General features: G+C 40.9%; 1 protein-coding gene across 1 annotated transcript in view; it reads left to right on the forward strand.

The window, feature by feature from the left end:
- The window catches only part of LOC139213940 (receptor-type tyrosine-protein phosphatase N2-like), a 199,721-nt gene that overhangs the window by 99,164 nt on the left and 73,533 nt on the right, over window positions 1–27,024 (forward strand). Inside the window, exon 12 of the mRNA XM_070844651.1 lies at window positions 15,431–15,495. Within this exon, the coding sequence (XP_070700752.1) occupies window positions 15,431–15,495 (65 nt within the window). The remainder of the gene's footprint in view (window positions 1–15,430; window positions 15,496–27,024) is intronic.

Below are 27,024 nucleotides of genomic sequence, written 5' to 3' on the forward strand. Positions count from 1 at the left end.
CCCGCTTGGATTGTAATTAGGAGCCGTGGGATAAGATGGCTTGTTCGGCAAGGATAACGTCTTGATGTGAAAGGCTCTCTTATCGTGGATTTACCCATCAGGCCACTGTGCCCCCAGGATGTGTGCGCTCTGTCGCCACCCGCCTCGGTGGTTTGTCTGATGTGGCCATCACAGTGAGAGGCCAGGCTGCAGGGAGGAGATGTTTTTGTAGGGGTGAAAAGTGACCAAATTCATTCTGCTGACTTATTTATGTAACTGCTCTTCAACATAGTTACTCGGAAGGACAGAGAAATCTTTTGTCACGTTGATGTGATTGTCCAGTTGATAAAAAGGTGGACACACTATGTTTTTTTTGGTTTATATTTGGTTTTATTTTCAGAAAACATCATTTTAGTTTTTGTCTTTTTTTATATGATGTTGACTCCTGTCAGTGCAAAACATACTATTTTATTAGTAAAAAGGAATAAAAGAGTTGTTTTTTTTGCCAGTAATTTAGCAGGTGTAATGATGACCTTATTTAACTGTGTCCACTGTCAGTGTTTTATAACTGTGTCCTACCAAATTCATCCTGATTATGGATCTACTGCCCTTTCGCTCATTGGATAACCATGTCGAGCCAAGTGAAGTGCGCAGTAATCCATCCTGAACATACACTGTGCATTTTGTCCAGCCGGGTTTTCTGTACCTATGAGTTCAGGCCTCTCTCTCTCCCTCTCTCTCTCTCTGAGATCCTGCTGTAAAGATGGCTACACGCTCGACCAGGCGGGTGTCACTTTGAATCAAAGTGCATCCCAACTGATGTGCACACAGCAGACTTTTGATCTTTTGTTGCCCTGTCTGGATGTAACCAAGACTGAGTAATGTCAATGCAATGTCAGTTGTTGTATTCAGGCGTGCAGTAGGATGCACGTTGAAGACGGTGAGGGGAAGAAAAACAAATCTGTGTATGTTATGAGATAATTATGACGCCCATCGTGGAAGTTAAAGGTGCCCTGCAGAGTTTTTTGTGAACAAGCAAAAGCACACATCCAACAGGGAGCTGCTAAGATGGTGAATGCAGTGCAAAAACACCAAGCTCATTCCAAAACTAAGGGTTGGCTTATACCACAGGATCCTGGTTTTGGCACAGGGAACCTTTTAAGTTGGTCTACTTACTTGCTTGTCTGTTAGTCTGTTAGTCATAAAATACTCATAGAACTATGGTGGAAAGGGAGGCCATGAGGCAAAGAAGTATTAATTATGGGAAACAGTTCATTTTTGAAATGGCAGTCTGGCAAGAATAAGATCTGAAATCAAACCACGCTTACAAAGTATTTTTTGAAATCTCACTTTTTAGTGTGGTAGTAAGAGGACCTTGAGCTAAGATTGATTGTTGTACAGATATTACTGCTATGTGGCCATGACTTAAGCATTGACATATGTCAATTTGTTTGTCCTGATTTTCTTGGTTCAACATGAATCTTTCCATATGTGCCCATTTCCAACAGCACAGATTGTCTGCCATTTAAATTTTTTTGATGCATTACATCACTGGACGTCCTACAAATGTTGTCTGATCAACAAATCTGGTAGTTAACATATCTGAACGACCCCCACACGATGACATGGAAGTCCCCTCAATTCACTGAGGAAGGTCATTCAGTTGAAAGCTCTAGAAAAGATTTTGAGTGGACTGTTTTTTTTTATTTCACAACATTTATAGTAAATGTTGAAGGCCTTACACGAAGCAAACAAATTGCCTTGGCACAGGTACCCACTTTCTGAATGCTTTTAATTCATGGTGCAGCCTGGTAATGACGTCTTGAAAAGCAGTGCATGACTCCACTTTAAGAAAAAAGTGTGTAAAATATGAAAAGAGCTGAGTGAAATCATCTAAATAACCACAATTTGATTGAATACAAGATGGAGGACTTGTTTAGAAAGTGATCGTGTCAGACACTTCAAAACACTTTTATTTATCTTAGGGAAGATTGCTGCATTCTTTTTCACTAAGTTTTGTGGATATAGAACACCGGCACAACTCTTAATTTCTCCCTTATTTTCATGTATCGATTGTCTTTGCCAGGGCCAGTTTTCCTGCATGTTTTACCAATATTTCCTACAAAAAGGCGGCAGTGTTTTGTCACGGCTTCCAGTCGATACAGATGCAGGAGAAACAGCCACAATGTGAACAAGATGAACAACCTCGAGCATCTTACAGATTGTTGTACACACGTAGTGAGGAGGCGGGAAAAACGATTGAAAGCTCAAGGTTTTCTCCTCCAGCATTTGGACCGCTTGTCCTCCCCCCAGTGATAATGGAGGATATTTCGTCTAAGTGGAATTTCAGTGAAGGAGAAGCCTGTGCGATTCCCCTGTGAGAGCCCCCGCTGCCTGACTATGGAGCCGCCTGGCCTTGGCTGCAGCGCAAAGCCAGCGGGCTACATGGCGATAAAACGCACACGCACACACAAGCGCAGTTGTGTGTATGTGAGCATTTACGAGGTCAAATTGGCAGAATTTAAAAGCCAGTCAGACCATCAATCCTCCATCAAAGCAAAGGACAAAATGACTTTTAGAGCTCTGATCACAGCCAGATGGGCCAATACACTTTCTTTATGTTTGGCTGGTAGATTTTGACACTTTCTGCTCAATGGCAGAAAAATGGCAAAAAAAGAAAGAAGCTTTCCAATATTCTTGAGGATGTTTCATTTTCTCTTCTAGCATATATATATATATATATATATATATATATAGTAACAGTTAATCTGCCATACTGTTTCTGTTTCTTTGGTGTTACAACCCCTTACAGTCCATCTTCATGGATACATAAGAGGGATCTGAAATGCTGGACAGGATGAAGACAAGAAGGTTGGCTTAGGCATTACTCTGAGAAGTTGACAGTTCACTCTGGAAGCTGAGCTTGGTCCAACTTCAACATGCCAGACATTGTGTCTTGGCTCAGTCGTTAAGGTTTGGAAACAGTTGCAAGGTGATCTGTCGGCCATTTGTCGCTCCAGGACGGAGAGCGTCTTTCTTACCAATCTGATGATCACATAAAACTCCTCTCCACTTGGCAATGACATGCTTCGTGGGTGATCTGAATGCAGCTCAGCAGATCAAAATCATGCAAAATAGGTGTGAATACAGCCAAGACGCACGAAGGATTCAACCATCCAACTTGCTAACGATGGCTTTGGCAACAAAGTCGATAATCTTTATGTTGAAGCTACAACAGGCCAAAAAAGGACAAATGGCTTTTTCTGCGTGGGGGATCAACATGTGGAATGCTTTATCTGCAGAACTCAAACTGGATCCTAACTTGGATTCATTTTAAGTTTTTTACAGAGGGAGCAGGAATAACAAGCAAGAATAAGTAGTCATACATGACAGCCTGCGTTTTGGTAAAGTTATATTTGAGCCTGTACCAAAGCCAAATGGGTCCTGAGTTACTCCAAAATCCACATACAGTTGCTCCTGTGTAGCTAATTCTGTTATACTTTGTTATAATTTACCATGTCACCCTGTCCCTGTACTGTCTGAACCCTCCCAAGCTGCAGGACCTGGCGCTAAGACAGCAAAGGAAATCAAATGGCTGCCTGGCCAGCGCCGCCACCGTCTGCTCTCTCCCTCTCACTCTCTAACATGCTCTCTCACCCAGTCAGCCGAGAGGATGAGTCATATGTACTGTAAAGGTCATCCATCAGAGAGAAAGAGAGAGAGAGAGAGAGAAGGAGGGGGTGAGGCAGGAGAGGGAGATAGAGGGGGAGAGAAATGGAGGGAGAGTGATGGAGGAGGGAGGCATTAAGTGTTGGCTTTCCATGTCAATTTTTCTGTCAGGAGCAGTAAGTGGGACCTCTCTTCTTCTTCTCCTGGTGCTTTTTCTTCTCACTCTTACTCGGCAATATCACCTCTGACAGCAGGGTGTCCACTGGGCCAATGCAAAATAGTTCTTCCTCATAGGTATTAACATTTACCTTTTAAAACAATGTGCTGCAGCCTAATTCTCTTGGCATTTTTATACAGTAACAAAATGTGTTAATATATTTAGTGACAATGTGTTGAACAATGAAGTATTGCTTGGAAAAGGTATTTATCATGATTATTGTGGTTACAGTAGAATACATATTATATCATTATACATTACTGGTATTTCATGTAATTAATGATAAAGCACTGTAAATAATTACAGTATGTTACAAGATGTCACAGTAATTTTAGTTATGATTAGAAATACTGAAAGTAAAGAACAACAATTAATATCAGTATTATGTCTGTGTATTACTGAGGTCTACTATTCACCTAAATTAGCATAAAGCTCCAGCTCCATATTAATAAAGACCAGAAACAGCCTGCCGCCAGCCAAAGTTAAAACCTACACCTTCCATTCATTTCAATGGTGCAGAAATGATAATAGAATACATAGTTTCTTTTATGGTTTTGGAGATACTTTGGAGGTTGTGAGCACACACTGACATATCGTCACCTTACAAGTTGCTGTGGCAGACTTTTTGCCGTCTGATGCTGAGCAGGTAGCACACGGTTGGTTTTTAGAGATTTTTTTGTTGTTGAAAACAGCTGCTGCCTAAAACAGCGCTGTGAGAACTGTTGGAGTGGACAGTAACGCTGTGGGCCGACCCACGAAACAATGAGCTGAAAAAGAGGAGCTACTGCTCTGTCATATGTGATAAAAGTAACCTATAGCAACGAGAATGCATCACGTTTAAGTACTCAGGATACATATTAGCCATTATTCAGCCTGATTTGTCTGAGCATGTCACATGTATATAAGGACCTGTAATTATACACCAGCACAATGCAGATATCACACAGTTTAATGGAGAATCACTCACTCATATCACAAAACGGTCCCCACTCAATGCGTGCACATCAGAGCAGGTCATGTCAAAGAGAGGAGGAGTGTTAATGGTGTATGAAGGACTGTCTGTGTGTTTCCATTGCATGGCAGTCAGCTCACACATTTCCTCTGACATTTTGACATTTCACATAAGAACTGCGTCCTGCTACATCCCCTCATGGACATCATTAGTGTGATTACTTCTTAAACAACCTACTGTAGTTCTTTGAAGAACCATAAGCAAAGCAAGAGTGTCACTGATAGTCCATGTAAAATCAAATAATCGCCCCCCCCTGTAGATTGAGAAGGTGGCAGTTGAAACTTTGTGTTTTTGTTCTTTAGAGGGAACAGCAGCTGTTGTCAGCTTGAATTCCTGTTGATGAATTGCAAAGGTCACAATGGAAAACAAGTATGAACACGTAAAACTCTCAAACCTTAAGCATTGTCCATCTGCATGGCTAGTATGTTCAAATAGGTTTTAGTATGATTGTTGTCATTGGAAACACAATCATTATAGATGGTTGATTTGGCCATATTTGAACAAAACTATGACAATTTGGAAAATACTAAGTGTGTTTGGACACTGGAGAAAGTGGGTTATGCTGGTGGGGTCTTTAGAGGTTTTGATCGACACCATTTCATTATTTTTAGTTTAGCCAGATTCTGCTGAAAATATTACATTTTCCAGTTAATATGATTGATTAAAAAGCTCTCCCACCTTGGCAGTTTCTGAATCCATTTTATCAATATGAATTGAAGCTGACTATGAACTAATGGTACTAAAATAGAGTGTTTGAGCTGAGCTGACGGAGTAATATTGTTTGATGCCGTTAAACTGGTCAGCACAAATCCAACATATGCAGTAGTAGTAGTGGCACACAGTAGTTTCTGCAGTCCACCCACTCATATTGTATTTTTAGACAATCATTCTGATTTTTTGCTGCATTATTAAGTGGGTGGGTTTCATCCACCCAGCACTGCAAGTAACACAAAGCGTGCAGACACATGTCAGTCAGGTCAGGGGCTAGTTAGGGTCTACATTTCTAATGTGACAAGCAGCACTTCATTTCGTCTTTTTTAATCAAATGGAACATTTTCTACCACATCTGCAGTCATTGTCTCACCTGACCTGAGTCGTGCTGATGCAGTAAATACCTGCCTGTCTTGCAGTAAAGCAAACGCTAAGCATTATTTACAGAAACTATCCAGTGCATGTCGGCCGGTCTGCCAGGGAGTTCCTCCTGCGTGTGAAGATGGAGAGTTGTTACCTTTTCCACGTCCTCCCTCCCTCCCCCGCTCCTCGGCTGGGTGATGCTTGGCTCAGCTGTGGGAGGTTTGATAGATGGCGTCCCCAGCTTTGGCAGCCTTATCTCTGGTCGCGCCAAGCGATCGTCATCTGCCACTTATCAGCCATATAAACACCCCCCACAAACACTCTGCTTTGGAGGGAAGGGGGGAGCAGGGAGAGGAGAGGTAAGGAGGGAAGATGATAAGAAAAGGGTGGCAAGTAGATAGAAGAAGATAGAAGTGAGCGAAGACAAAAGGGAAAGGAGGGAGGGAGGGATAAACGGGAGGAGGTGAGAGATGGCGAGGGGAGGGATGAAATGTGGGGGAATGAGAATAAAAGAGGCATCAGAAGAAGACTATATTGGTAAAGAAGATGGAGAAAGGAGGAGAATGATGGGGGGGTAAGTTGGGGAAAAAGTGAGAGATGAAGGGAGATGATTGAGGAAATGTTATATAAACGGTCTATTGTGAGTCTGACAGCATTATAGGACTGCAGTGCTAAATGGATGGAGTACTTTTAAAGGAAATATTGTCGTCATAATGAAAAGAAACCAGTGTTATCAGTTTGGAGGAGGCGAGATGTGAACAGCAGCTTCCCATGTCGAAGTCACAGGGTTCGTTGTTGGAGAGTGTGAATAGAAGAAAGAGGGAAAAAAATGGGATGTTTGAATGTTTGTAGTTATTTTTATAATCATTTTACAAATGTTAAAGCCATGTTCCAAAGAATACTGGTTGCTTATGCAGAGAGGAGAGAAAGGAGAGAAGGCAGGGAAGGGGGATCAGTTGGCTGATGGAAAAAGAGACAACGAGAACGGGGTGGGAGGGAGAGGGGCAGATTGTTGTCGAGAGGAGGGAAGGTAAGGAGGGAAAGGGCACACATTAGGAGATGAGGAAGTAAGGTGAGGTGAAGAGGGAGAGGGAGGGGTGGGGAAGGAGTCGGACTGGAGGCAAAATTTGCACAAATCCAGTTTGTCATCACATTTTTGAAGCCCGAACAAGGTTTTATTTTATTTTATTTTTTTCCCCACCACATACTGGAGGTCAGTTCCATTTGTGGAGTATTGGGTTTTATGACTCAAGACTCAATTTCTCAAAGGTCACCTCCACTTGGGGAATATTAGTTTTTATGACAATTCCCTCTCAGAAAGAAAACCTCTTTTACACACTTCCCAACTGCTCCAGTGGGAGAGTGGCTGTATACGCTTGCGAATGCCAAGCAGTCAGTGGATGAAGTCTCCCAATAAAAGCAGAGGTTAGAAAAAATTTGCGGATCTATTTGGGTTTATATTTTATAATGTGAGCGGTAAACTGCTAATGAACGCTTGTAATTGGAAGAAGGCTTCCTGTCTCAGTGCAGCGAGGCGTCGGCTGATGCGAGGTCATTAATTGTTGCGGGTGGTTGGGGTGTGTTTTCCTGCCGGGGTCCCCAGTGTCATATCAGAGTAATGAATTGTTTATGTAAAGTAATGGAGGTGTTTTAATACCTGCCTTTTAAAATGTGAATGAATCAAACGAAGCAGAGGCGAAGAGCTAAATGTCATCTATTACAGTGTTCAACCCAACAAGGCAAACAAACATATTATGGTTGTTGTGTAATCGTATCTGGATAATGCCTGCGTTCGGCTAATCATGGACTCAACAACCCTGATGTTAACTTCGTAGGAAGAGGTTACGTCATGCAACTGTAGGAAGCAAAGTCAGATATCATTTTGTGAAAAAAACAATCTAATATTTTCACATTCTTTTGTTTGAAGGCAAAATCTTTGAGGACATTTTGAAAGTGGAAAGTCAAATTCTAACACTGGCAAAGTTAATTTAATGCTTCACTAATAATTTGTGTATCAGCAATGAGTCATAGTGAAGAACCTACAGGGGATCAACACTGAGACCTCTGCAGCTCTGCTTTTTAGCCACTTCCAGCTCACATTAACTACATTGTTCAGTCTCATTGCTTTTGTGGCTCCTGCATGTGTATTTGAGCTCTGATAAACCCACTGTACAGTGTAAAACCTGCCCAACACCAAACAGCACACAGACAGAATTAAGACGCAGACTAACCGGTGAAAAAAGCAGCTAAAGAGATATTTATTTTTTTCACTGGAGCTGGTGGAAACCAAAACAGAGTTAAAAAGAGAGTAAATGTCAGAGTCCAGTCATGGGATGTTAACGTTGCTCTGTGTCTTAATAAATTAGCCACAGCAACTTAAGAAACACAACACATTCAACCTCTACAGAAAATTAATGGTTTTTAATGGCTTTGAGTCTTGACTGATCGGTTGATCAGTCAAGACTCGGCTCGGCTGATCGGCATTTTTTAAAATCGAATATCTACATAAAAGTAATAATAATTATAGAAAACTTAATTTCACATTTTATTGTTAAGTTCCTTCTTTTGAAGAAACAAACATACAGTTGGAATGAAATGACATCGTGCAGTATTAATTCTCCTTTACAGCATTTTAATGCTTCAGGAACATTAAATTGAGCAGCACTGTATTTGATATTGCATTTTCTTGTGTCCAAGCAGGGATCGGTTTTGCAGAACATGATAATATGTTGTTAGCATGCATCACATATTGTGCCATGTCAGTTGCTTGTAAGTGAAGTGAAGGCTGTGGTCCTAGTTTTTTCTCACGTTTGTGTCTTATTTCTCTTCAGGATCGGTCTTGTTACCTATAATGCATCGACATGTGGGCCTTAGAACAAGGAAGTTTGCTTTCAAAGAGTTTGAAGTTTGCCCTGCCTTGATGTCCTAAAGAATAAAACCTTAACTTTTATTGGACTAGCTAAGCATATATTCACCCTTATCTCAGGACCACAGTGGTTACAGTCACAGGTTTGTGGTATTGATCACATTTTGTCTAAGCTTCTTTCTCACTGAAAAATGGGCAGAGCTAACTTCCTGTAGCCACATTAATTAGCACGTTGATACTGGATCAGAATGACCCAACTGCAGTTTAATGCTCCTTTGCTACTTGTTCCAATTGAAACTTTTGTCATCATTTCATGTTTCATCTCCACTCTCTCTTTCCATTTCTTTTCTTTCTTCCCTTCTCTGCCTCTTTTTGTCCCTCTTCCCATTTCTTGTCTTTTCTACTTGAATCTTGCCACTCCTTCCTCAATCGACTCGTTTTTCTCTCTCTCCCCTTTTCTTTCTTTTTCCCTCTTCCTCCTCCCTCATCCTTTCTTAATCCTTCTCTTTCACTCTTTCTCCCACCTCTCATTTTTGTCTTCCCCATCTATCACCCTCTCTCCTCCTGTTTTCTCTGTCTTCAGATCCCTCTCTCTCTCTCTCTTCGTCTCTTTCTCTCCCCCTTCAATGGTGCCTCGTCCCCCAGGTGGCCCTGGATGCCATTTCGGCCCCCTACTTTTGAATTTAATTACACATGGCATTGTCTTCATGGAGCCCCCCCACCCACACACACACACACACACACACACACACACACACACACACACACACACACATCCTTCACCCACACACACAGCCGAAGTCACTGCTGCTGGTTCATTCTGCATCCTAGATTACTGCAGGCAATAACACCCAGGGGTGGTGGTGGGGAGGGGATCAACATGGAACAGATTGAGGGCTGAAAAGTTGATATCAGAAATCAAATTAATGCAAGTGAGAACGAAACCATATCTAATTAAGATGCTTTTGAAGGAACGACAGGCAAATCTGTTTTGACAGAAATACTCGTAGCGTCGATTAAGAGATGAAGAGTTAATTCACAAAATGTTTGAAATGTCTATATTTTATGAAGTAAAAGTCTGCTATCTTTTCATCATTCATTGCTTAAAAAGATACAGCGGGATAGACAAAACAACAAACACTACATGAGTGAAGAATTTAACTTTGAAGTAACTAAATCATCAGAGTTTCAGCGGTGATGTATGTTAGAAGTATTTGAAGATTTGTCAAGCCCGTGCACCCAGTTTACTCATCACGTCCCTTTTTGTTTTGGGCACATATGATTACGTGTCCTCATAGTACTTTTAATTTGAATTTTGAATTTTATTTTGCTGTTTGAAAGGGGCAATGTACACTCTTATATTGCTTGAATGCAAAAAAAAAATGTTAATTAACTCTTTGAATTAGTAATTGGCATCCAGTAGGACACAACTTTCTCACAACAATTTGTATAATAACTGCGAACCTGTAGAATATACAATCTGTTACTCAACTGTGTTTTATGTATTCCTTAAATTTCTTTTACTTGAATAAATATTTTTTGGTTTGCAATAAAATAACACAACATTCCACGCGAATGAAAAGCGCTCTGAATTTAAAATCATACCCATAACTGCTCATATGGCGTTTTAAAACAGGTTTTGTACCTGTGAGCTTACCCACTGACACGAATGGCTGAACTTCACTTCCTCTCTCTGATTTAAAATCAGCAAGATCATTTTCTTTTATCTCTTTTTTTTTTATATATTAGTTGCAACATTTGTTCTGCTTGCTTTTTTTTATTGGCTGCAACATTACTTTTTCTGTTGCCCTTTTTTTTTATTATATGCAAGACATTCAGCAATGGCTGGGAGCATTGGACCAGATCTTGCAGGGGCACAGATATATTTTAATTTGCCCAGGGATCGGTGCTCTCATGATCAACTAATGCGATTACACCCCTGTACTGTGTCACTGTAGTGATGGCGCTGCCCTGCTCTCCCTGCCTTTGGTTTTGAAGGATGGCTGTTGTTTTCTTCTCATTATACGGCTCCTGAAATGTACCCAGGAGGGTGAGTGAGTAGTATGGAGGTTGGGTGGGTGGGAGTGGTTAGTGGTTGAAATAACGACCCCTCGGTGCTGCAAAAGCATCTATTCTGTTGGTCCAGGACTCGTGGAGCCAGCCTGGGCCTTTCCCTTTTGTCAAAAGTGAAAAATGAAGCATTTTTGAATCCCCGGCACTCGCTGTGTTTCCCTCTAGGCGCCTCAGATACATTGAGTTAACATAAAGCAAAATTCAGGACAGGGGCGGCCCGTGTGACAAATGAAGCGCCTCCGTGTGTTTTTGAGGGAAAATAAAGGGGCCCCTTTTGAAGAAATGAGATTTGGTCCTCGTTACTTCCTTCAGGCCCAATTTTCACCCCGTAGTCCAAATGCATCCGAGAGGTACAATGGAAGATGGAATATTCTTGAAATGGAAAAAAAAAGAATAATCTGAGTATAGATCATTTCCCTTCAACTCACTCTCAGTCTAGAGTCCATCGCTGCTTCATTCCCATTTTGTCACATTATGGCACTGCGCTGGCAGCCAGGCTAAAAGAAAAGTCGCCTGTCGGTCCGATCACGACGCCAAGCCCATTGCAGCTTCTTAAAAATTGATCCAATTTGGTTTTTGGAGAGAAACCTCACTGGGGTACAAATGAGGCACCTCAGCTTGCCTGTTCACGAGCAGTGCTCTCGTTAGACTTGGACTCATTTGTAGTCTGCAGGAGAGAAGAGGAATGGATGGTCTGAATAGCTTTTGGCTACATTTCGGAGAGGCCGCAGTGCTGCGGTGTTGGGAGGTCTAAAGACTTGTTCACTAATTAGAGGGAGCTCACCGCCTGTGATGTAGTCACGCTTGCTGGCCGCGTGGCAAGTCACTCCGGGGAACCAGACGAACGCCTGTGTTGCTGCAGTTTCCCTCCCAATGAAAATCATGTTGAGCACTTTCATGTTTGTTTGTGTTTGGGTATATCAGGCTTTTTACTCTGATTCTGTATCAGGAATTAAATGTGTGCACGTAGGTGTTTTCGTGTGTGTGTGTGTGTGTGTGTGTGTGGGCCTGTCAATTAGGCTTTCCTGCAGCTGCAAGTCAAATAGGTTTTACCTCACCAATTACCAAAGGCACTTTAGGCAACAGAGTCTTTACTTGTTTCACTGAGTCTGGTCCCAGAGTTGCTGTTGCTGTTTACCATCTCTGCCTGTGTTTCATTTGAACTTAATTAATCCTTTAAAACATTTTGGAGAAATCAATGCATTAGCTCTACTACAAATTTCATTCAAAGGAAATGACAATAACCGCAGTTTGAAAGAAAGGGGCACGCAACGAAAGCCTAGACAGCATCAGATTGAAACAAATAACACAGATTTGATCTGTAAAATGAAAAGTTAAAGGCGCAGTAATACATTACCTACTTGTAGAGGTTAAAGTGTATGGCTCCAAGGCAAACCACTTCTCAGCCCTTCCTCCTTGTTTCTCCCAAAATGAAACTGTTCATATCTGACAAAAAACAGACAGGTCTGCATTTTTTGGCTTGCAGCATGACATCGGCTTAAAAACTTAATTTCCTTTAGAAAATGATTGGCGATTGCAGACTTTTTCTTTGATAAAGCAGCTGCAATGATGGACTGCAATCTGGCAAAGTTTTGGTGCCTAGTCTTGAGGTTTTCTGGTTCACCAGGACACATCCGGCCACACACACACACACAGCCACACATAGACAGGTTTGGAACATTAACACCAGTTAATAAACACAAGAAAGCATTTAAAACACAACAGTGCCTTGGTCAAATAACTTTGGACACCGCCTCCCCCCCCCCCACACCTTTCCAACATTGGATCAGGGGGTCTGTACCCAACTATTTCTGTAACTTTCCAAAAACAAGGAACGAACATTCACACCACTTTGGCCATCTGTGCAGAAGTGAGGAAGAGGGCAGGATTTGAGCTTCTCTTTTAAGCTCACCTTTCATTCCTTGCACACATTTCACACAGCTCTGGATCAGGGTGGATGAACTGTACCTTCGCTGTGCACCAGTAAAGAGTCACTTTCTTGTAATTTTGGCCAGTGAAAGGGGAGCAGTTTCTTTAATTCAATACAAATTCAGATAGAAGTGAGCAATAAGAGCTGCAGTAATCTAGCAGGGTGGCATTAACATCAAGTAACCAGCAGAGACTGGAACTAAGAAGAGCCACGTGGCTATAACCTTTAAAAATTGCATGAAGTCATGCTTTTGCAAGTAAAAGTTAATTAATTAATGCAGCTTCCAAATGCAAATCAACAGTTAATCACATACAGCTGCTACACGGCTCTCTATGAGATGAACCATTCAAGCGTGTCACACTTCTGACCACACCCCATTTAGTCATATCACAACGCCTGCTTTGCCTATGATGGACGATGAAAAAAAAAAAAACACCTGAGACATGTGCACACACATGTAGCACTGAACCTGGACTCTATTCAAATGCTCCACAGTGCACAGAAGAAGACGGGACGCTGACAAACCAATTCAGCCACTTCAGCTTCTATTTCTCACTGAAGGGAGCTGAGCCTGGAGTCGCTACCTGCTGACAGCATTATTAAGACATGTCGGCTCACTTGGCTCATCGCAGACAAGGTGTTCATACGTCTCTGTCTGGGACCTGGCAACAACCAGTCAGCCAGTTCTCTATTAGAAAACAGTAAGACTTCAGAGGTTGTATTGCAGTATATGAAATTGAGATGTGTGAATTTTTTCATACAGTGTGAATAGCAATCATCATAGAGCCCCTTTATAAGTACCACACAGTAGCCAAAACATGCACCTGTATGTTAGATGTTGTTATTCTAAGCTATTAAAGTCATATAAATGCTAACTGAGTATGTCTTTGCCCATAGGTAAATGATGTGATTTTTTTTTTTTCCCCCTTTTGTAAAGAGCTACTGATTGAGACAATCATGTTTAAGGTTAAGGTCTGTGGTTACAAAACGCATGACAACACTGGCAAATTATGCTCTGACAGATTGAAAGACTGATTATAAAATCTGCCTGGTGTTGGTGAATATGGAGGAGTATGGCAGAGTCAAGGCTCGCTATTTGCATATCCTTCATCTGCCTGGTGTGTCAACAAAGGAGACTCGCTCTCTGTCTCCACACCGGTGTATTCAGATGCAAAGTAAAGTGAATGTAATTATGTATCTTTTCTTTTTTTTCATAACATTTTGTTCTGGCTTTAATATGTGCTCTGCCATGTATTTCAATTGCAGCCCTCCATTTGTTTCCCTTTAAGGTGATGAAAAAAGAGCTTTGTGCAGGGTTTAATTCTATTTGCGTGGAAATTTGTTGTAATATTTGCCTGGCGGCAGGTCAGGTTAAAATTCATATTTCATAAAGTGAAGATATGCTGCAGTAATAGCTCATTTGGTTCTGGAACAGCAGAGTTTATTGTTGAGCCCTGTGGAGGTGTTGTTGGCCTAATTCAGCATACGATTGTGTCTGGGAAGTGCTTAGATGATAACCCCATTGACATCACCACCCTCCCCACCTGCTTGCTAAAATCAAAATTTCGGTGTAAGCGTGGCAGTGACCTTAGCTTAGAGGATGGTGTAGTGAGAAAAGGAGAAAAGATATTTCTTATTAAACTTTATAGCTTCATTAAAGAGTGTATATATCATTCCGCAGCCAATGTATGAAAGTGTATAAATAGGAGGATTGAGAAATAAATAGGAAGAAAGAAGTAAGAGTAAGTTAATCGAACTAAACACTATTATTGTAGTGTTAATGCAGTCACTAGTGTGATATCTTCTCTACACATAAAGTCCTGAATAAATGGCAGTCTGTCCAACAGCTGTCAAGATATTTCCATCGATAACTAAAAACATGGACCAGCTGGGAGGTTTAACTTTAAACTGTTTTCTCCTGCTGCCATTGGGGCCCCTGCGCTCAGCTACGTAGTGAAGAATCTAATTCTTATTTTTTCATTGCGTTCCGTGAAAACAAATCCTTGAAAGACATGAGCGACAACATGTCGTTCAGGTGAATGACAAAATCACATTATCATAAATGTGTGTTAATCGGAATGCCATCTTTTAGCTCCAATATATGAGGTTCAGGCTCTGGTATCTATACATTATGTTTGCTTAAAGCTCAGGAGGACGGGGCAGCATTGATTTTCTGTGAATCAGTAGAGCGCAGAGTTTAAAAGCTGGTTTGGCGGAATTTGTACCATTGATTAATAGTAGTGTCTGCACGCACATGGATGCATACTGCACATAATTAAGGACACTGGGAATTAATTTTAAGGTTTATCCAGGTTAAAGTGTATGAAAAGTACTATAAAGTACATCCCTGTTGGAAAATCATTACTGTTTCCTTCTGTTATTATCATCATCTTGTTTATTTGTTTGTCTATTGTCTGTGCAGATTCGATTGTTTGGCTGGTTTAATTTCATCAATCAATGCTGAAATTTCTATGTTGTGCTGATTGTTTCTACACACACAGACTGGGAAAGTATTCCATCTTATCTTCAGTAAAACCTTAAAATCTATGTCTGGCATTTTTACATTTATTGATGGTTGTCTTTTTTTTTTCTCTTATTTTCTGACTGTAGTTGAGCAGAAAGCTGCTCTGGAGAAAGAAGCCAAAGTCAGCATCCTGGAGGCCGGGGTCACCGACGTGAGTACATCAATTTACACTTTATTAGACAAGTCCTCAACCCAAATGAAACAGAATCATCTCACACTAAAGGGCCAAATATATGTGGACAACCACAACTATGGTAGCAGTAGCAGTAGATTAATACTCCATGAGCATTGATCTATTGCTACTGTATAACATCCTCAGCTTTTGGGAAGTGGCTGCAGGGATTTGCTCCCATTCAGCCACAAGAACCTTTGCAAGGTCCAACACTGATACTGGATGATAAGGCCTCACTTTCAGTCTGTATTCCTGTTCACCCTAAAGGTTCTGGTTGGAATTGAGGTCTGGGCTCTATGCAGCTAAGACAAGTTCTTCTGTATGGACCCGGGTTTGCGCACAAGGGTGTTTTGACATTGGAGCGTGTGTGACACAAGTGCCACAAATTGTCAAGCACAAAATATCATTGGATATTTTAGCATTTCCCTTTATGGAATTAAGGGGCCTAAACCAAACTATGGAAAAAAGACCAAAGTACATGAGTAGTGGTGTGAATATGAAGTCTAGCATAGAAAGTAGAATTCAAATTATTTCTAAAGGTGCAGTTCATGCATTTTACAAAAAAGATATGCGCCTATGCGACCCTATTGATGTGATGTTGCTATTCTCCCTTTATTATGTTTAGTAGAAAATCATGAAGCTTATTAAGAGTAGCTGAGTCATTTATTTTAGCAAGTGCAAGTGAGAATTTCAAATGACATTTTTTGACTTCCCTAAGAAAAACAATTCTGTCACCTTCCCTTCCTTTTGTTCTATTCTCACTTTTTGCCAGTTGCTATAATGAGTACTTCCTTTGTAATTATGTGAATAAATGAATAACAAAGTAACAAATAAAATAAAAAGGCAGCATCTCAAGAAAAAAAAAAAGCTAAACAACATATCTGATGTTTGGCGCCCACTTCATCCCCACCACCTCTTTCTTTCTCTGTCAGCCTCTCTCCATCTTGGTTTTCATCTCTTAGCATTGCTATTCTCCACCATCTCTGTGGGAAATAGACTGCTGAGCGTCTGCACTCGGCTATTGATTCAAGAGTTAGTCTGCACAGATGACGGCATGCCATTCACCACGCTTATCAAAGTGGCAGCAGCGCGGTTTGAGAGAGCGAAACGGTTGAAAAAAAAGGGGGGGGGGGGGAGAAGTAAGGAGAATGAGGCAAAGAGAAGTTGGGAGGGTCGAGGGGGAGGAGGGTTGGAACGGAGGGTCTGTCCAGGTGATCAATACCTAGCCGCAAACAGGAGCCAATTATGGCCAATCGAATCTCTGTTGTAAAAGAGAGGGAGAGAAGCAGAGAAAGTCCCTCCATCACAGGCTGCCAGATGGAAGAATAGCAAAAACCAGCCGGCGAGTCACAACCTGCAACCAAACATCCATCATCAGCCCATGCAGTGTTTATTATAGTTTTATCATACATTGTAAAATAAGAATATTAGCATGCTGCATCATAGCTGACAGGTTAAAAATACAAAAAAAGGAAAAGTTACTTTTCTAAGAGTGCAGAGGAGACGATTTATTTTCTCGCGGACGTCCAAGCTCAGCTGTGAGGACATTTTAAACAGGCCCGCAGGTTTTTGAGTGTTGGGTTTATTTTGCAGGCGGAGAAATGAATTCTCATTTTCTCACTGATGCCTGCGTATATTTGAGACGAAGATAACATGAACGTTTATTGATCCCCGTGGGGAAATTAAGCTGTTGCAACAGCAAAGGTAATAGGGAAAAATAGCGTGCGATAAAACCAATAAAGACAAAACAGTCGAACAGTAAAACAGAACATAAATTATTGTGGGATTGTGCCAGTCTATGCAACTGTCAATCCACGATGTGAAGTGCAATGGATGGGTAAGAATTACACAGAAAGAGTGTCAACGTACATATGAGCAGTTTCAAATAATTTTATTTACATCTGCAGAAAGGTTTGTTTGGGAATTTAGAAAGAACTTGTCTTGTTTATTCATGGACACTAATATATTTTTGAATTCTATGTTTGAGGTTTTTGCTAATAGCATTTACGCGGCCACAGATCACATTATGTTTTTTATTCATCTTGATTCAGATTCTTTGAGCGTCTCCGATCATTTACTTTATTTCAGTCTCTTTTGTAATCCTCCATGCGCACGTATGACCATTTGCCTCTTTGAGGGGTCATTGCGGAATTAAGAAAGCACCGTGATCTGCTTTGTGTTGTGATAAAGACTCTCAAGAAGTTGAAAAGACATTAAGAGAGTTGTCCATTTGGCTCTCACATCTCTGGTTATGTTTCCTTCCTGTTATTTCCCTGTAGTCTAGTCACATCATTTCTGGTATTTCTTCCCTTTGTGCGTTTTCACGCCCTTGTGATCGTATGCACCTGTTCCTTGTTGGCTTCAACTGTCTGCACTTCCCTTGTCAGCCTTCCCTTCATACACTAACCCTGATGCTTTGTTCCTTGTCAGTACATCGTCAGTGTATGGTTGTTGTCTGTCCTTGTGGTTAGCTCATGTGTTTTTGGTACCTGTTCCCAGATTTTCACTTGCACCTGCCGGCTTTATTTTGACTGTAAGGTTTTTTTTTCTTCCCCATTAAGCTGTTTTCGGCCATATAAACACCTCTTATGGCAGAAAGAGAAACAGATATCATGGAGGCCCCACAATGATGTCAAGGAATTGACCATTTATGGCAAATAGTTCAGCAGTTAAGATTTTAGGACAAAGGCTCTGCTAACACCAATTCTCCTGGGAAAAATAAACATGTACATGAATGTTAGATCTCAGTAAAGTCAACAATAGCAAAAGCTGTAGAAGGATGGCTGGGTGGTGGAAGGAGCCACGGCAGCAAAAGGTGTTGACAAGTGCCGGGTTATAAAGGCTGCTATGTGCACCTTCATGAGTAGGCCCATGATTGGATGTTACCAGTCAGTTGGTAGTCAAACAGCTGCTGTATGAACTATGAACGGTGAGGCATGAAGGAGGCAGGGCACGCCCGCTCCTCCAATGGAAAAAGCAATGTGCCATATCTGCCTGCATCCCACCCCCAGCTTTTCATTTTTGCTGGTTTGCATCTTTGAATTACAGTGGATCGATTAAGCTTATCTGACTTGGATGAACAGAAAATGCCAAAAGACACATTATATAGACAAAGTAGCATGCCAAACAATCTTTAATAAATTTAGCTTGTTTAACCCTTTGAGGGTCTTCAGCACTTTCTAGTGTGTTATGATTTTTATTTTTAGCATGTTTTATCAGTTTTTCATGCATATTGCTTATAATTTTGCAAGATGGTGAATTTTTCAGAGTTCTCAATTTTTTTCATGTATTTTTTGTGTATTTTAGACCATAAAATGATGCGCATCATGACAAAAACATGGCAATTTAAGGGTTAATTTTTTAAAAAACTAATTAAAATTTGATATGTATGATTAGGGCTGATGCTGGTCTAAAAAACTATTTAAAAAAAATTAAAAAAAAAGAAAGATTTTTAACATTTTTATGGCTTGTTTTTATGCATACACATTTATGTGTGTAAGGATCTTTAACGTGATTATTTCTGAGGACCTTCAAGGGGTTAAAATAATTAATCCAGAGGACTCAAAAGAAATCTTTTCAGACCGTGAATATCCTTCAAACTACAGTAACAGCTATAACTCCCACCGACATTCTGACGACATCACTTTTATTTAATGTTTTAAATTTGCTCCTAATTTAGATTCATTTGTAAGGTTTTGTCTTCACTTTGAGCATGAAGACATTAAAGTCAGTACTGCTTATATAGCACTGATACGTTTATGTTTTCTTGCGTGATGTGTATAAGAAACCAGGCAGACTACGCAGCATCAGAGTCTCGCAGGTTTGATGCCTGCAGCAGCCAAAGTGTCGTCTTTCAGCAGCCTTGTCATGTCCTGCCCAAATGTCTCCGAGTGAATCAGCACATCCCCTGCTGTTCATTCTTCGTGGGTCATTCATGATTCGTGACCACACTTCCAAATTCCTCACGTATCGTGTTTCTGAGAAATTAAGGCAGTAATTCGCCTTTTCTCATCGCTGCTTTTCTGCTCTTTGGAATTCAGGACAGCGAATGCACTGAAGCTTCAGTAAGCATATTGATGTGATGCATTTAGTGGAAATATCTACATAAGTGCAGGCAATTTGCTAAATAAAGGAAACACTTGAATAAATCAGGGAAAATTCTAAATAAACTGAGAGCAGGACATGTCAGTTTGTTAGCAAGATATCTGACAACAGTTTTAGCCCAAACCAGTTGGAGAGAAACCGACTGGTTTAAAAAATCAATATTGATATATCTGCAGTGTGACAAGCGTTGCAAACAAGTTGATTTGCAAACAACTGACACGAAAACAGCAAAAGATAACCATGTTTTTGTATCTGCTTTGCTTTTTGTTTTTTATAAATTGTACCCCCAAATTTGCTAACACCTCAGTTTAAGTTGTAAAATCGCCTGCAGTTTGTTTAAGGAATGTCAATAAGTTTATCCGTCAGCGCTTCCTGTTGGTGGGAGTTGGTTGGAGACGTGAAATGTAGTCTCTGCCTAAAGACTCCTCACATGCTTTTTATGGCCTCTTTTTAAAAATGTGTCCTTCCCATTCAGACACATGATACAACATACATGTGTATACACATATTTATACAGTATATAATGCAGTCCAGTAGCCACTACAACCTCAGTAATATACAATAAGTAGAATCATCACATTTCTGACGTGTCAGCAAAAACTCTAAATGTATAAAATTCTAAAATTCCTTAAAATAGACATTGGGTTGCATGACGTTGTTCTGTTGTACTCAACACTGGCCACTGACTGTATATTAGATGATACTCAGTCCATTTTTGGCCCAGCAGTGCTTTTGTTAGTTTTTTTTGGCTTTCATTGCTCACACAGGGACTACTCAGTGCTTTGATAGATTGTATGCTTTCATTAAAATCTCCAACATCCTCATTTAAGGCCTTCATAAAGGTTCATACGACACGCTGCTGCTTAAGCTTTCTTCCATTTTCCTCCAGTCTGACCACCGTTACCTCACGTGGCTTTGCGATTGAACGCGGCCTCACAGACAACTCTGCACTGTTGTTTCCACACTGAGACTTTTGTCCAATTAAGAGAATGTGTGTGTGTGTGTGTGTGTGTGTAGGGAGAGAGGTAGGAGATAAGGTTGCCGTGGCAGCAACCAGATTATAATTGTCCTGGAGTGGCACTAATCCCCCTCCACCCTAACCAGCTCGTTTTGTTCACCGCAAATCAAGGCGCTTCCAATCTGTCTGAAAGAACGGTTTTGCAAATAGTGGGAGGCAGGGAGGAGGGAAGGGGAGAGTGAAACGAACGAACAAACAAAAAAAAAACAGAAAACAAGTTGGTGCTGCAATTTTTGGTTGGTTGAACTGCAAACTTTTAGATTCTTGAGCCTTAAAGGGAAACTACATTTTAAGTTTTCAACGTCAGTCTGGAAAACTACTTAAGTGACTACAATCACTACAATATCTCATCTTCAGCTTGGATATTAAAAAGGTTTTACGGTGAGTTACAAACTGGGGGGCATTGAGCTTGAAAGATGTCTGTGCTTACCAGGCAGGGGGGAGTTTGAGCCATATTATGGGCTAAAAATCTGGAAGAGATCTGGCACACAATGTGATCGCGTGTGGTTGTATCTAACAGACTGAGTTGTTTTCAGAATGGTCACATAGGTTGCTTTTTTCGACATAAAACCTATTTTGCCATTTAGGTGTGAGCACTTTCAGTCTATCAGTTGTATTAGTTGGTGAGTTTAGATTCCCTTAACTACAGAAACTCCCCAAAAAAACAAACATGTACTCTCTTGGTTGGTTTGATCCTGGCTGTGATGCTCAGATTTGACCCTGCACGCATTATGAGCTCGAAAAGAAACTGAACCGTGTGATGACGGATGAAGATAATGGATTTTTCTGGACAAAGTTGAGCAGGAGTCAGGAAATGGGTAGATATCCAGCCTCAAAATATGGTGAATGGAAATTTGCTTTCAAGTCACATCACTTTATTTGATAACAGCTTCTCATTTTTTATTCAACCTTACAAATATGTTATAAAGTAAATAAACATCCATACCAACATAGTAGTAATGATAAAATAAGTGTCTAAAATGAATACATGCGCAGGTAAAAAATATATTAATCAAAATTAGTACATCTTTTTCTCATTTTAACCATGACAATAGTCTGGAACATTACTTCAGGTGCCTCAGATGCCCAATCCCAACCTCAGAAAAGGCTGCTCTAGTTGCCTGTAATCTCTAACCCTAACTAAAACTGTTTTACTTGTTTAAACACAACTGTTGGATAATCTTTTCAAGCAACAAACAGATGAAAACGCTCTGTCTAATTTGTGCTTTTGCCACTTTATCCACTGCATGGTGGAGGAATGTAATCTCCACATAATCCACATCGCCAACAGATAATCTGGATTTTTTTTGTAGTTCACCCTGTTTCCACAATATTACAGGAGATGCCGTTGAAAAGAGCCTCTCGCCCCGGCAGCGTTGTTTGTCGCTTTGCTCTACCCACCGAGCCACAATGAGCGGCTTGAATAATGATTTCACTGAGAATATATTCCAGTCTTGGGTTTCTGTGGTTGGAGGAGAGCACAATGATAGCATCGCTCGTAATGACACAGTATTGTTGTTTGCCGCCTGCCCAGGTGCTTGAAAACAGAGCTGGATTTGAAAGAGAATATTCATGAAGCAGAGACAACACACACTCTGGATCAAGGTTGTCTGTTTGCCACGGTGCCCTCTTCTACCTGTAATTTTCACCACAAAGAGGAAAATAAATTATGGAAGATCAGAACAATGGAATGCGTGTGGGCTTGTATACATACGTGCATACAGCATGTACGTGCCTGTGTGAGCAAAAGTGTGGGTGCTCGTGTGCGCACGCTCATACATCCATCTGCATCCCCTGCCATAGATATTCAAATGGATCCATGTGAAAAATTGAATCGAGAGGCTGTTGAAGTGCTGGCTCTTCTCTTTCTCTCTGGCCGAGACACAGCACCCGAATGGCCTTTGATATGGTAATACCAGCTCACTGCGGGGGGACCCAAGAGCCATATGCATGCTGGGATATATCCCAGGTGTCATTCATAGTGTGTGGTCTACCTGGTTGCTTACCAACACACATGAGCATAATGTCCTACCTCTGCCACGGGGGTCAATGCATGTGTTAGGACCTGTTTATTTGTTATATAGCACATTAAAAGACTTTCAAGTCGAGGGTCACATCACTGACGGAGACGGCCAAAGGCGTCAGCGGGCTGGTTTACAGTAGCCAGTTTGTCTTCTGTACTTGTGCTAAAGAAAGGTAAGCAGGAGGAGGTAAACAGTGAAGAAGTTGGAACAATGCAAATATTTTAAAATGTTGAAACGATGATTATGAGAGGATCAAGCTGTTGTATCAACCTAACCTTCCTTTGAAATATGACATTATATTGAATGTTCATGCAAATACAACAGCTAATCAGCCACATTTAGGCATTCAATTAGATTTGAATTAGGCCTATTTTCCAGTTTCTCTGGTATTAGTTGTATTAGCACAGAATTTTCCCTCAAATTCTTCAATGTGTTGGTCTGTCACCCTGGAAATGACTGGAAACAATGAAGACACAGCTCAATACCACTATAATAAATATGCTTTTTAAATATATAGCTTTTTGTCTTTTTCAATCACCATTTCCTTTTGAAATGTATTAATAGTAAAAAAAAATAACTCCCTTGTCCAACCAACAGCCAGTGTGGTCCGTATATATAGTATATATAGCTATAGTAATAGCTTGCAAGACCAGCAGTGGTTAGCCACCAGTATGAACTGTTGTCAGTCCTTGGTGGTCATAGTGGTCCGTTGAGTCTCCCGTTGCAAAGTTACATGATATTGTTCATACTATCGTATAACTATAGTATATTTTTTTTGATCAGGAAGCATTTGACATCTGACATTCTTTTTCCTACCAACAATGAATGCTGTTTTCTTTAAACCATGAAAACAATGTTTTCTTAACCATAACCAAGTAGTTTGAGTTGCCTAAGCTTCACCAAACAATGGAGGTGGTAAATATGTCATTGCTTGTGTTTTGGAAAGGTCATTTTGGAAGGAAGGACGAACAACCTCTTTTACTGTTGAGGCATGAACACTTGTCGCTTTAGTGACATCACAGATGCTGCATTCATGTTTTTCTACAGTCTTTGATTTCCCTCCCAAGTCCATCTGGGAAGTTAACATTTTTAACTAAGAGAAGAGGCTGCTTGAGGCTCACAGTTAAACAGCTTAACAGTGGCTCTGTTGGTTTCTTAGAAATTAATGTTGATGTGACTTATTTGAAACACACATACTCCCCATTAAGCACAGTGAAAAAAGGAGTGTTTCCCTTGTTATCCAAGTTGGTCACTACAGCGGAGCATCTCCGTGCTTGGCCAGGCCTGCCTCATACCTGCTCTGTGACTGTACTTATATCGCACATTGTTCTCCGAGCTACACTTCAGCAGACCGGCAGGCTGCTTACAGGGGCTGTGGACTCCCGCTGGGCTTTCTGGCAAACAGCATGGCACTACAGACAGCTGGCATACAAGGCTCACACCCCCTCTCCTGTTTTCCCCAGGCGATAAATGGGCTGTTAGGTACAGTTGAGGTCATCCAGAAAAAAAAAAAAGGTAGGAAAATGGAAGCCCAGAATTTCAATGCAACTCAACAGTCTGCATCGCTTGTTCTCAGACAAAATGCACTCCAGAGAGGCTCTGTTCTAGCAGACAAGGTGCATTGTGTAATGACAACAGCATCACGCCTGATATTACGCACCTGTGGGCTCAGCCTAACGTCGTGAACACTGAGCTGTAATTTAGACTGGACAACACACTGCAACCCTGTTGTCTGTACACATCATTGAGCAAATGGCCCGATGCTCTGAAATGGCCTGTCTTATTAACTACATCTCATGCCTGATTAGCCAGGGGCATCTTGGTATGATAGGAGGTGGCCGGTGTTGCTCAATCACTCGTTAACATAAACAGTATGGGCAAATGAAGAGCGCGATCACTTTGTGTGTGTGTATGTGTGCATGTTTATTAAGAGACAAAAATACAAATGGACAAAAACAATCATCAATCACGAAAACATTCAGCAATCAACGCACCCTAATTGCAGCATAAAAAGCTGCAAGTTGAAAAATAATTTCAGTTAAATACTCATTGGCCAAGTTATTAGTTACTTCACTTGTTATATTTCTTTCGTCAAAGTGGAAGTAGACAATTTGTTTTGCTTTAACTTATCATTAGGAATCAGATGTTGGTTGCACAGTGTAATGTCTGTAGAATAATGACTGTAGAATAAGACTGGTTCCTTATAAACCTGTACGCCCCCGGGCTGGATTTCATTAGTTAAAAACATCAGCTCAATTTGCAGCACAAAGTCAGTGCGTCAATCACTGCACACCAAAGGGACATTCAGATGGCATTCCTTGTACTTAATTAATAAATAACACAACCTGCCAATTATTAATAGAACCAGGTGTTTTGCTCTTTGTCATAGCATAGAGATCATTGTTTCTAGTTTAAACTGGACCTCTTGCAGTTGTTTCTCACAGTAGCCAGTCTGCTAGTGGTAGCGTTTGATGGCAGTCTATCTAACATGACTGGGTCAGTAAATAGCACAACCTGCCTACTTATTAAAACAACCGGATGTTTAGCTCTGCCGATCTCACTTTGATCTGGGTTTGATCAGTTTCTTGTGAAGGCTTTCTAAACTGAACTGTAGTGAAAGTTACTATGTTTTGTTTTGATCAAGGAGTTGATAAGCAGACAGTCTGAATATTCAGGGTGAATATTTGAAGAAGGAGGGGGGGGGGGCTTCGATTTTTTTTTTTTTTTTTTTTTTAATTCAGGTTGATTCATTCAGTTTGCTGTATTTTGTCAAACATGAAGTCGTGGGTACAACTTCAAAGAAAAGTTGGAACATGCTGATACAGATTGTGTGATACTGTCAGCCATAGTGGATTAAAATGATTTCCCCAGCTTTGCAGTGACTTAAGGGGGGATTCAAGGGACATTAAAAATAAGTGTTTTTGTTAACAGAATACAACACATGTATGTTTGCTTGACAAAGAAATACTGAGAGGGAGAAAATTTGTGCAAAGTTTGTGCAAATTGGTTGGCTGTTATTTGTATGTTATTGCTAGGTTCTTGTTCCTCTGCACATCTGCCTTCCCTGAATCTCTTTCCTCCCAGTGATGGGAACAGTGGCACCACACACTGTGTGGCATCTGCAGCTAAAGGTTTTTGTTAGCTGGGAGGCTGGCTGTTCGTCTGCAGAGCCTACCAGACACTGACAGGCAGGCTCGGAGACGCCGTTACCCAGGCACGGCACTCCCCAGGTGGGCACAGAAAGGACTGTCACGGCCCGGAGGCTTGGTCGTAATTACCCCCACCTACCACAGCAACCATTACAAGCTCCCCAGAATGTCTACTTCCCTCCATGGGGCTAGCAGAATGCACATGAGGCCTGGCTGATGTTCACCGCAGTCCTGCAGCTGACGGGACTAATGTGCGATGGTGGAGTGATCTGTTTATACAGCTGTGGTGTGGGTGTGTGTGCAGGCGGCGTGCCTGTGGGAATGCAAAATGCATGCATGTACATAATAGCATGCACTCCAATGCCACAGCCTTCACGAGCGTTTACAGAAATACACAAACCTGATGAGGAATATACGCTCTAAAAATAAAAAGTCTGTGAAGACAGTCCTTTTGAATTTATTGTAGTCCTAAAACAATTGATCAATACATTTGTCAATCAACATTTTGATGATTGATTAAGTCATTTACCAAGGAAAAGTGCCAATCTTTGGGTGGTTCCACCTTCATATTATTCAGAAATTGACCCTCATCAGTGAGGGCCTCAAGGTCCATTTTCCTTTACCACCCTTGGCCAACAAACACCACAGCTCAGCTACGTTACATCAGATGCAAACTGTGCTGGCTTCTCAATTGAAACGGACTTTTCTATGAAAACACAACACCGACATTATACTCAGCCTGTTTATGTTATTTTCTGTGGCCTCACAAAAGCTGAAAAATTGTATCTCTTCAGTTTGCCAGCATTTACAGTAGCAGACCTCAGTTTTAAAATGATCACTCCTCTTACAAAAAGGCAAAGCAAAAACTTAAAAACACACACTGAAAAGTTCTTTTTTGATGAATCGTAATGCTACACTGCAGAATAAATTCCTTGCCTTTCAGAGGTATTGAACTAGAATGATTTTTGTCACAAAATGACATTTCTTACACCATGCTTCTGGATTGTTATTTGTCCAGATGCTCCTGGTGATTCACCACTGTCAACCAACATTATGATTTTTGTTGCCTTTGCGCAGTAGGCAGCAGGCTGATTACAAATGTTTAAATGTGTGTTTGAGGCATTTTGCAGATGTTGTTTGTCCAGAGACGGTGTCAGTGACCAGAACAGCAGAGTAAAGTATCAATCTGATGATTAAGGTAATAAGATATCTC

This window comes from Pempheris klunzingeri, chromosome 15 (genome assembly GCF_042242105.1).
Source record: "Pempheris klunzingeri isolate RE-2024b chromosome 15, fPemKlu1.hap1, whole genome shotgun sequence".
NCBI classification, from domain to species: Eukaryota; Metazoa; Chordata; class Actinopteri; order Acropomatiformes; family Pempheridae; genus Pempheris; species Pempheris klunzingeri.